The sequence below is a fragment of the Verticillium alfalfae genome, genomic scaffold (genome assembly GCF_000150825.1).
Source record: "Verticillium alfalfae VaMs.102 supercont1.11 genomic scaffold, whole genome shotgun sequence".
Lineage (NCBI taxonomy): Eukaryota > Fungi > Ascomycota > Sordariomycetes > Glomerellales > Plectosphaerellaceae > Verticillium > Verticillium alfalfae.
In genome coordinates, this window is record NW_003315028.1 from 24,386 (window position 1) to 34,325 (window position 9,940).

Below are 9,940 nucleotides of genomic sequence, written 5' to 3' on the forward strand. Positions count from 1 at the left end.
CGGAAAGATCAGGTCGCTGAGCGCTGAACTTCACTCTCTCATTGGTACGGAACTCGTCTTCTTGTTGAATTTGCTCAATGCGCTTCTCCGAAACGTCGAAACCCAAGCACGTCCCAGTGACGAGAAAAAGTTGCTGACAAGATGTGTGCCAACGTAACCCACGCCGATCACGGCAATCAGGGGGTTTGAATCTTGGGCGATCGGCGTGATGATGTCTGGGGTGACGATCTTATGCACATCTTCTTCTTCGGGTGGTGGAGTCAGGGGAAGGACTGTCTCAAGGCAGTCGTATTTTGAGGGGCCTTTCAGGGTAGCATCGCTTATGTCAAGCAGAGCAAGGTGCTGAGAAGGAACCGTGTAGATTATGGAAGCCATTATGAATGGAGCCGGCAAGGCAGAAGTAAGGTTGTATGATCTAAAGTAATCAAAACTGGATGGTGAACGTGATGATGATGGTCTGATCTCAACAAGAAGCTGACAAGTCTACAGCGGGTGCCCGTCCCTTTTCTAGAGCAACCCAACTTCCTCACTTTCAAAAAATCTCCTCATCAGAGCGAGCAACTGCTCACCGTCAATGTTGTCTTCGGCACCGACGATTCCACTCCGCAGAGAGCTTCAAACCCTCCCAACCGTTTGCGGACATCGATGAAGCGACCACGGGTAGTATTTCGCTGTCAATGAAGTCCCGACTTGCCATCGAGAGTCTGGATTTTGTCTGCCAAGAGCTCAAGTCGACTTCCCGATCTCTCGGAAGTCGAACTTTCGTAGTCGAGCCCACGGGCTTCAGTGACACCACGTCCGGAAGAGGACTGCTCTCGGTCGCGCGGAAAAAAATGGACTGCTTAGACTGAATCGAACATACGATGGTGTCTGTAAACACCTGTTGAGTCCCTGAGATCGAGAACATGAGCCCGAATCGGACCTAGTCGATGCAACACAACGATGTGTCCATCACGACTTTTGCCCAGGGGCATAGAAGACGGAAAGACGGACGACTTCCTCATCCGGCCACACGTGGTAGGGCCCGAGGGACGGTAACGCTAGAAACGCCTCGCCCCCGTTCATGAAGCGAGTCGGGATCCCCAACGACGCAGGTGGCGCTACGGCTGTTAACCCAGACCCATCACGTTGAGGTGAGACTATGTCTCGAATCCGCAGCCCGCATTGGCCGCTATTCTGTCGCTCGGCTACAATAGTTAGTCTTGGCCACCACGTTCTTCAACAGACGCTAGTCAAACCACATGGGCGTCAACGAGCCCAGCCAATTACTGTTCCTGCGTCCCATCATCTCCACGGCCCTTTTCGGTCTCAACCTGGCTCGAGGCCTTCCCAGAACGGATTTTGGCACCGTGGTTCCCAACCGCGACGGCAGATACTGGCAGACTGTACCAACTCTGCAACACGTGGGAAAGCTGCGAACGGCATGCCAAGCCTGGCAGCCACGCCGCTGCAATGCTTGTCGTCGGTTGCGCGGTCAATCTCCCGCGTGTCCAGGCCTTTTTCCCTGTCGATCACTAGCGGTCCGGCCGCTCGCTGGTCGCGGGGTTTTGCAGTCGTACGACATGCCTGGTCGTTGGATCTCTCTTGACATTACGGACCCTCCGGGGCTTGAGCTTGGCCTGGCAACCGTTCTATTACGGTAAGTGTAGGAATAGGCTCGTCTGGATGTTCACGCGATGTCTGCAAACAGACGTCGTAGCGAAGGGGTCCAACTTCGCTACCGCATCCCTCTCTTTTCGCCACGTCGCATCTCGATGGCAGTATTTTTCTGTTGAGGAAAAAAAGTCTTTCTGGACAGTCCTTTGCACAGTTGGCTCTTTATCTTCCCCTTCCCTGGACAAGCACAAGACCCTTGGGGAACTCTCACCCAAGCGTCCCTCCATCACTTCTTTATCCAAGTCTGTTTTCCACCCCTGTACACGACCGGGTGATCATCCAACCGACTTAATCATGCCTCAAACAAAGGATCATGGCCTGTCTATTGACATAGAGGCCGGTCCATCTCATGCCGCTTCTTCTTCTACCGCAACATCATGCCCTACGACACCCAGGTCACCCCCACCTGTGGCCTGTCACTGGGACAAGAATTCCTCCAAGAGCCATACCAGAAGTTCATCTTCCACCTCTATGGCCGTGTCCCCTACGGCGAAGAGGAAATTCCACCATCCATTCAGGAGCCTTTCCAGACAGTCGTCATCAGCTAGGACTTCAGCGGAGGCTCCTCCTCTTCCGGCTGTAGACCAGGTGCTCGATGGCTCAGCTGATGTATCTGAAAAAGATCAAGGAGGGCCGAGTAACACCCAGCCTGAATCCCTCCCGGCACCATTGACTGTAAGTCACTTCTCCACTTGACTTCCTTCATCGGCATGTCACCGAGCACTCTCTGCCTTTCTTATCCTCCAAGTCATCACTTCTCATACTTGACACTAAGACAGCTGAATCTTGTTCAATCTAACAAACGACAGCGCCCTCCCCCTCCCCCACCCATCTTTGGGTCTTTCTCCAGCAGCACATGCTCCTTTCAATCTAGCATCTCACAGGAGGATGCCAAGCCACCATATCACCCAGACACAGAGCTCAAGAAGGTCTCGCGCTCTCTTCTGCGCCTCCAGAAATACAGTCTCATCCTGGGATTCGTCTCCATCAATGCCGGCTTTATCTGGGCGCTCTGGAATTATCACCATTACTGGTATATCTTCCTGCCTTTCTTGGCTGCCAACACATTCTGTCAAGTAATCTTTGCCATCTCCAACACCATTGCAGCAACCTTTACCACCTTGAGACGGAAGCTTGGATTCAAGAAGGATGTCGTCCCCGAGAATCCCGAAAAGTTTGTCATGGTCCTGCCCTGCTATAACGAAGACCGCCAAGAGGTGGAGACAAGTCTAAACTCCCTCATCAACCAGCAGAACATTGATGAGCACCCACGCCTCATCATGGTCATTGTTGACGGCAACGCCAAAGCCCCAGGCGAGGAGGTCTCTACTCAAGACTTCCTGCTGAACGACATGTTTGCCGGCGGCGAGCGCATCGAGTTCCAGAATGGCTACAGTGCCCGTGATGGCTTCTTCATGCCTGTCACCATCCAGCAGGGAAAGTACCGTGGCGTCCCTTACATCATCATCGGCAAGAAGCACAACCAGGGGAAGCGCGACAGCTTGTGCTTCGTCCGTTCATTCCTGTGGCACTACAAGAACCGCTCGGCCGACATCTCAACCATGTTCAACCCGGACCTGTTTGATTACATGGGTTCGATCTTGACTGACAACGGCCTGGACACAATCGACTATCTCTGCGGCATGGACGGCGACACTGTGTTTGATGACGATTGTGTGTACGAACTCATTAAAGCCTTACGCCGTGGCGGTCCTGATGTTGTCGGCGTCTGCGGCGCGGTCCTCGTTAAATTTGACGAGAAGCCGTGGGGTTGGTGGTCAGTACTCCATGTCAGCCGCCTTCTTCGCGTGGTTCATGGCAACTAACCTACGGAATAGGAACCTGTTACAAAACACAGAGTACAACCTGACGCAAGGGTTGAGGCGAGAATTTCAGTCTCGCGTTTCCGGAAAGGTCAATTGCCTACCGGGCTGTTGTCAGCTCATCCGGGTTCAAGATGCCACATTCGGCGATGCAGTCCTGCGGGAGCGTTTCGGCCACGTTCCCAAGCCCAATGACACCATGACCCAGCAGATCATGGGTGTTTACTCTGAAGACTCGATCCACGCTTCCATCATCTTCTCCCGCCATCCCAAGTCGCAGACTCGCCAGGCTCTGCGTGCTCGTGCTTACACGACGGCCCCTCAATCATGGTCCGTGTACCTCTCGCAGCGCAAGAGGTGGGCACTCGGCAGCAAATCGAATGAGTTTGTCATGGTCTTCCGTCCAGGCATCATCTGGGTTGAACGGCTGTGCTCGTTCATCACGGTGACAACCTGGTGGCTGGGCCCATTCGTCGTTGCGGCCATGTTTGGCTTTGCGATTGCGCTGGTGCGACAGGGAAAAAAGATTTTCGAGAACCACATCATGATCGGGTTGATGTCTGTGCTCGCATTCCGCTATGTAAGTTGTCTCAACTCATCAAAACGTCTGACACTGTAACTAATGAATGGCAGCTATACTCTTTGCTTATCGTCACGTGGTTCCCGCACAACAGGATGGCACGCATCAGGTTTTTGGTCGGCTTCTTCATTTATCTGACCTGCTCGCCATTCATGAACGTCGTTGTCACCATCTATGCTTTACTCCATTGCGACGAGTTCAGCTGGGGCAAGACGCGGGCGTCAGTGGGCGACGAAAACGGTGCAGGTGGGCATGGGGCACTGCCTGACCCTGAACAAGCCGCCAAGGAAAAGTTCAATGAGAAGATGCCGCCTGTTTAAGAAGGAAGAGATCAAAAGGGGATATGGAATTTCTTAGGGTCTGGGTTCTAGCATTTTAGACAGCGATGAGTTTTGTACGTCATTTGGCCACACTCCGATGGTCACCCGGCTCGTGAAGCTATAATGGTAGTTTTGACTGGTAAAATCAAGGTTCGTGCAAACGATGCCATCTTCTACTAAGAAAAATCCCATGATTCTTGTGAGTTGAAAACACGCCCATCCGCTGACCGGTCAAGTCGTTGGCCATCATCCGAGAGCAGCAGCGTCTTTGACCATGTTGGCCCTCGGGCAGTGGTCCGCAACTTGCGCCGGGCTCCGTGATGATATATGGGCCCTCCGGCCGGCCGGAAAGTTAGGCGTGACCCCTGTCCGTTCCTCGGATGCTTTGGAGCCCGCGATGGTTCGTGAGCTCCCTTGACGACATGACCCCGGCAGTCAAAGCAATAAGCAGTACTGTCCAGTATTGGTTTACGCAACGAGGATTCATCCGAAGAAATGTCCATCTGCTGGATGTCTTGACAAAATTCTTCTCTCACCACTGGTTCTGGAGGTCAATCGATGCCAGGTCGTGCTGGCGGATGAGGACAGGGGGCATGCTTTAGCGCTGTCAGTCGTGGTTTCAGCATCGCCAAGCGCCCCCTTTCCTCTTGATGAGGGGTTCAGAGATCGATGGCAAGGGTCTGGCTTGCCATCAGACGGAAGATTGACGAACTGCTGCCAAATCCTCCTGCTCTCCTCTGCCTAAAGGAGAACAGCGCGGCTCCTGGTTTCGAAGGCAGAGATTGGGCAGCAGGGATTCTCCCGAGAGATATCTACAGCTGTGCACCCTAGATATCATGTCCACATTCGCTTTGATAATCTAGTATTTGTCGAGTTGTCGCTCTGTCTTCTTGGTCTTAGAGAAGCACCATTCAACTTGCATTGTCATTCCTTTCGCATTGTGTTTTAGTCGGCGTTCAACTCACCCGCCACCATGTTTTCAATCCCTTTAAGAATATCGCTCCTGTTTGTCTTCGTACTCCAGTGTCTCCAGCCGCCAGTCTCTGCCGAGTTCCGCGTCACCTGTGCTCCGTTCAAGCGGGAGCGCATCGACCCGCTCGCGACGCCCGGCAAGGAGAACGGCCACATGCACACCTTCTTCAGCAGCCGGGGCATCGGTCCGGACGCCGTCACGGCCGACAAGCTCCGCGCGAGCTGCGGCAGCTGCAACGTCCAGGCCGACCGCAGCTCCTATTGGATCCCCACCCTCTATTATGGTGAGTATTTTCAGCACTTTGCTGGACAGAAATTCTGGCTGATACAGCATTATCGAAGTGAGCAAGAACGCCACGGTTCCTGTCAAGGTAGCCATTTTTCACGTGTATTACCACGGCCAAAGTGCGGACCGCCAGCGCTTTCCCGCCGATTTCTCCATCATATCGGGCAATCCCAACCTGACCGAAGACGAAGCCCGCGCGCAAGGCGGCATCGGGATGGAATGGGTATGTTCAAGCGCCCTCCACTCTCCAGGCTACCTTACGGTGTACACCACGACGGTACGGGACACGAAACTGAACAATAAAGATTGACGACGGGCTTGGCAGAGATTCGAAGACTCATCTGAGGAAAAGGAAGCCTGGCAGCTCCCGAAAAGAAAAGGCGGTGGCTGGCTGCGCGGCAACATTGGGTTTCCTACATCCGTCGTTAAAGACGAGTCGCTCGGCCGGCACCGAGAGTGCGCATCCAAAGACGAAGCGGGCTGCTTCAACGTCCTCCGCATGTTCTTCGCCATCTGGTACGACCTGCGCGACGACTGGTTTGACTTTGAGGACGGCGCTTACCTGACTCTTTCGTCAGGAGGGGGTGAGGAGCACGCCAACCAGCAGGCCGCGTATTTGAGAAAAGCTTATCTGACGAGAACAGGCCACACGTATCATGGCGATTTCATCAACGGCTGGGAGCCCAGGATGCCAGAGATTGTCCGCGACACCAGAACTACGTCAGTCGCGAGCATCGCGGCGCGGGCGGGCGTCGCCGGAGCACAGAGTGCTGAGCTCGACGAAGGGACCCCCCTCGCTTCCGCGGATCTCGACTGGGACGGCATGGTCGAGGCAAATGCCGGCCACGGCATCGTCGAGCTGGGCGTCTACGACTACGAACTGACCATCACAGACGGAAAGAGCATGAACGCTACATTCAGCGGTAAATGGGAGAGGAGGCGGCGGCGGCGGGCGCGGAGAGTGACAGGCCTGCGGGGGACACCGACAATGCTGCGGCCGCGGCAACGTCGGCGGTCTCTGTCGCGCACAGGCCTGTGGGGAGTTCCGTGGCTGCTGCGGATGCCTCGGCCTCCAGCGTGGGACGTGCCGAGTCTGCCGGCGTCACGGCCGAAGCATCCTCGGCTGCCGCTGCCGAGACGACGGGCGCCAGCAGCGCCAGCAACGCGCTGCCGACTGCGTCTGCTGATGCCCTGAGCAGAATGACGTTCTTGCCTGGGGAGAGCACGGCGGTCATCTCCTGGGTTGAGACGCGAAAGCCCGTCCCTACAGCCTGTGCGAAGAAGAACAAGAACAGAGCCGTGAAGCTGGAGCTTTGAGTGTGACCGTCATGGACGAAGTTCCAGACCCATGAGCTCCAGCCTGGCCGTACATACGAGGCTGTTGTCCACCTAGTTCTTCGTTGTTGGTTTACCCTGGCTGCGTCAACAGGCAACTTGCCGGCACGTTGCGTATGTCCTGGCTCTGTTAAGCGGGCATATCATTCTTTTGTACATATCATTCCAACCAATGAGCCGTTTGCCGAAAGGATGTAGAACACAGCTTTCTCTGTAAGCATTACTTTGACAGAGACTACGATGACTTGATTTCGAGCCTGAAACGTCTTCAAGTTCAAGTCCAGGAATGGAACGACACGTTGACTCGACTTGGCTTGCCAAGGCGGTAGGTTGAACTTAAGCAACCATAGTTGCTGCAGCCCGGCTCGTAGTTTGGCACCTTGAACACACTTGAGACCTTTGGCCAAGTTTCATCATTGAGACATCTCTTACGTCGCGCCAAGACATCATAAAAGCCACGTCGGTGTAGGCTTCGTGCAGTGGTCAATCACGTTGGCCTGATTCACCTGCAAAGGTGAACCCAGACCGACACATCCGAGAGCTCCGGACAGACCTTCGCAGCACCACCGATCAAGTTGTTCAGATAGACAACCGTGCCAATTTGGTCACAGCCTAGATCTCGTTACGGTAGACACCACCTCATAAGATTTGGTTGAATTCCTTGCGTATGCGGTTGTAGAGAAAATGACAAATCAGCATCAGGCTGGCGGTAGGAACGCGGAGAACAGTGCTCCCTGGATCATAGCATACAGCACGGCATACACCACGACCCTGCCGCCCCAAACCTTGGCTCCCTGCTTGTCTCCTGCTAAGCACCCCGCAACCCAGATGTACCACACAGGGTATCCAGATGCCAGCCTTGTGATGACCTGCACATGGTAATTGGACAGGGCTACGACAGCCAGCAGGACCTGCAAGGCAGCCATGGAGCGTATGAGCACCCCAGTGCGCAAATCCAGCTGACGTGCCGATCCTCCCACACCGCCTGGCGAACGTAGTACGTCAACACCTGACTTCATCATGATGAACAGCATCGGGATGGCGAGCAGGAAGAGAGGCAGGTTCGAGAAGGTCCAGTACCGAAGAAACCCGACACCCCTGCCAAAGTCAGCTTACATGGTACCCGATCAGACTGAAAGCAATTGGGGGAGAAAGGGGGGGGGGGGACATTACCAGTAGTGTGCTTGGACAAAGTTGTAAATACTTGGCACGGCATTGGCACACCAGGGACGTGGTTCGGATGCGCCGGAGCAGTAGCGCGCATAGGCGATGGTCTGCGGGACGATGGAGCCCGCGGCCACGAGAATGCCACCCAACAAGGGCCCGAAAAGGGAGAGTACGTCGGGGATCTGACTACTCGCGTCGAAGAAGGGCTGGAGGACGACGAGGGCACATTCAGCTGCGAAGGGCAGTCCGTTGAGGATGCCGTTTGAGCGGAACGTCGTCGAGATTCCGAATACGGCGCCGGCTACCAGCTGGAGACTGGTTCTGGAGAGATAGCTCCTCGACGCCTGAGAAGCCTTGGCAAGCACGAGATAGCCAACGAAAGACAGGAACGCAAAAGAGCTCTCGGCATAGGGCGCAGACAAGAATAGGCCAGCCGGTGAGAGGATATGCATGAGGGCGCTGATCAGCGGCAGGTGCCGCTGGGGGCCCCAGACGGTGTGAACCAGCTCATACAGCGCGAAGACGGCTGCCAAATGAGCTCCATGCGCCACAAAGATGGCTATGGCGGCTTCAAAAGACCCTGAATCGGTGGCAGGCACAAGGCCGAGGAACTTGGCCGGGCGAGCGAGGGCGGCCACAACGGCGGGGAGACCAGGCCCAAAGGCCCACTCCTGTTCGAAACGGTAGCCATGCTGGGCCGAGCTTGTGAAATAAATGGCATCCCAGCGGGTGAGCCGGGTGACGAGAGAAAAGGCGGTGGATGACTCGACGCGGTTGAGGGCGAGAGTGGTCGAGGTATCATACGAAGGGCCAGTCAAACCGCTGGCCAGCGCGACGGCGAGGAGAAGGCCCTTCCAGGCCAGAAATGCTGTGAAGAGGGTTTGTCGCGGGTTTTTGGTGTATTGGGTGAGACCCCCGGCAGTGGTTGAGGTTGAGGCTGTGGACGCCATGATGATGTTTAACCCCCCTCAGGGAGAATGGCGAGTCTCGCTTCGAGGAGTCGATGTCGTGGGGGCACACGATGTGTCGACCCGTGTCGATGACCGTACTGGGTAGACTGATAATGTCCAGACACTTGGCTCAGCCAGAACGCAGCCGATGCATGAACCGTTCAGGAAAGAGCGGAAGGTCCCGGTACAGGTCGCCGGCGAACAAGCCAGATTGATGGCTGATAAGAGTCGTGTGAGGTGTTTTGGCCGACAATGGAGTTTAGGTGGATGCCCCAAGCTAAGACAGGTCCAGCTCAAGCTCCCACAGCTCCCAGCTGCCAGCTGCCAGCTCCCAAATTCCAACTCCACGGCAACTTCGACAGAGAGCACGGGCCAAGGCAGTTGGAGGGAGGAACATTCCACGGATGGTTCCTGCCGGATGGTTAGTTAGGTAATCCCCAAGCTGTCAAGGGTCAAGGCCGAGCCCCACGTCGGTCGCCCAAAACCCACCACGGCCACTAGGTACATTACAGTACAGAACCAAGCCTCCAGGTACCTCGCCGAACTCATTCCAGGCCCCATCGTCGCCAGGGCTTAATCGGTCGGCGACATGGCAACCCCGTCTCCGAGCGTCTAGCACTCCACATGAAGGAAGACGCCGAACCTGTCAAATGCACAAGAAACTGCCCTACAGCTCGTGGTCAGCCGGCTTTGCAGATGACCGAACGGTGCCATCAGCCCCAGTCATCTTCAATGGATGGCACTTCATAGAAAGCCCTATGCGCAAGGCCTCGATCAATGCAGCTCGCCATCTGCCAAGCACATATCCATCCAAGGTACCCTCCAGTAGCAAGCAGCAGCACGCAGCAGCC

General features: G+C 55.4%; 4 protein-coding genes across 4 annotated transcripts in view; 2 read left to right on the forward strand and 2 right to left on the reverse strand.

The window, feature by feature from the left end:
• The window catches only part of VDBG_07840 (capL), a gene marked incomplete at both ends in the record, with an annotated part of 1,464 nt that extends 1,089 nt beyond the window's left edge, over nucleotides 1–375 (reverse strand). Inside the window, one exon of the mRNA XM_003001535.1 lies at nucleotides 163–375. Coding sequence (XP_003001581.1) covers nucleotides 163–375 — 213 coding nt within the window. The remainder of the gene's footprint in view (nucleotides 1–162) is intronic.
• A 1,752-nt stretch (nucleotides 376–2,127) lies between these two features.
• Nucleotides 2,128–4,379, forward strand: VDBG_07841 (chitin synthase; the record flags this gene model as incomplete). The annotated part of the gene is made up of 4 exons (XM_003001536.1): nucleotides 2,128–2,331; nucleotides 2,466–3,433; nucleotides 3,495–4,059; nucleotides 4,113–4,379. The coding sequence occupies 4 exons, from the start codon at nucleotides 2,128–2,130 to the stop codon at nucleotides 4,377–4,379; spliced, it is 2,004 nt and encodes a 667-aa protein (XP_003001582.1).
• Nucleotides 4,380–5,352: 973 nt separating this feature from the next.
• VDBG_07842 (predicted protein) lies at nucleotides 5,353–6,954 on the forward strand (the record flags this gene model as incomplete). The annotated part of the gene is made up of 4 exons (XM_003001537.1): nucleotides 5,353–5,635; nucleotides 5,694–5,860; nucleotides 5,963–6,651; nucleotides 6,714–6,954. The coding sequence occupies 4 exons, from the start codon at nucleotides 5,353–5,355 to the stop codon at nucleotides 6,952–6,954; spliced, it is 1,380 nt and encodes a 459-aa protein (XP_003001583.1).
• A 716-nt stretch (nucleotides 6,955–7,670) lies between these two features.
• VDBG_07843 (GPI mannosyltransferase) lies at nucleotides 7,671–9,816 on the reverse strand (the record flags this gene model as incomplete). Its single annotated transcript, XM_003001538.1, has 4 exons — nucleotides 7,671–8,070; nucleotides 8,146–9,007; nucleotides 9,463–9,500; nucleotides 9,779–9,816. The coding sequence occupies 4 exons, from the start codon at nucleotides 9,814–9,816 to the stop codon at nucleotides 7,671–7,673; spliced, it is 1,338 nt and encodes a 445-aa protein (XP_003001584.1).
• Nucleotides 9,817–9,940: the final 124 nt, after the last annotated feature.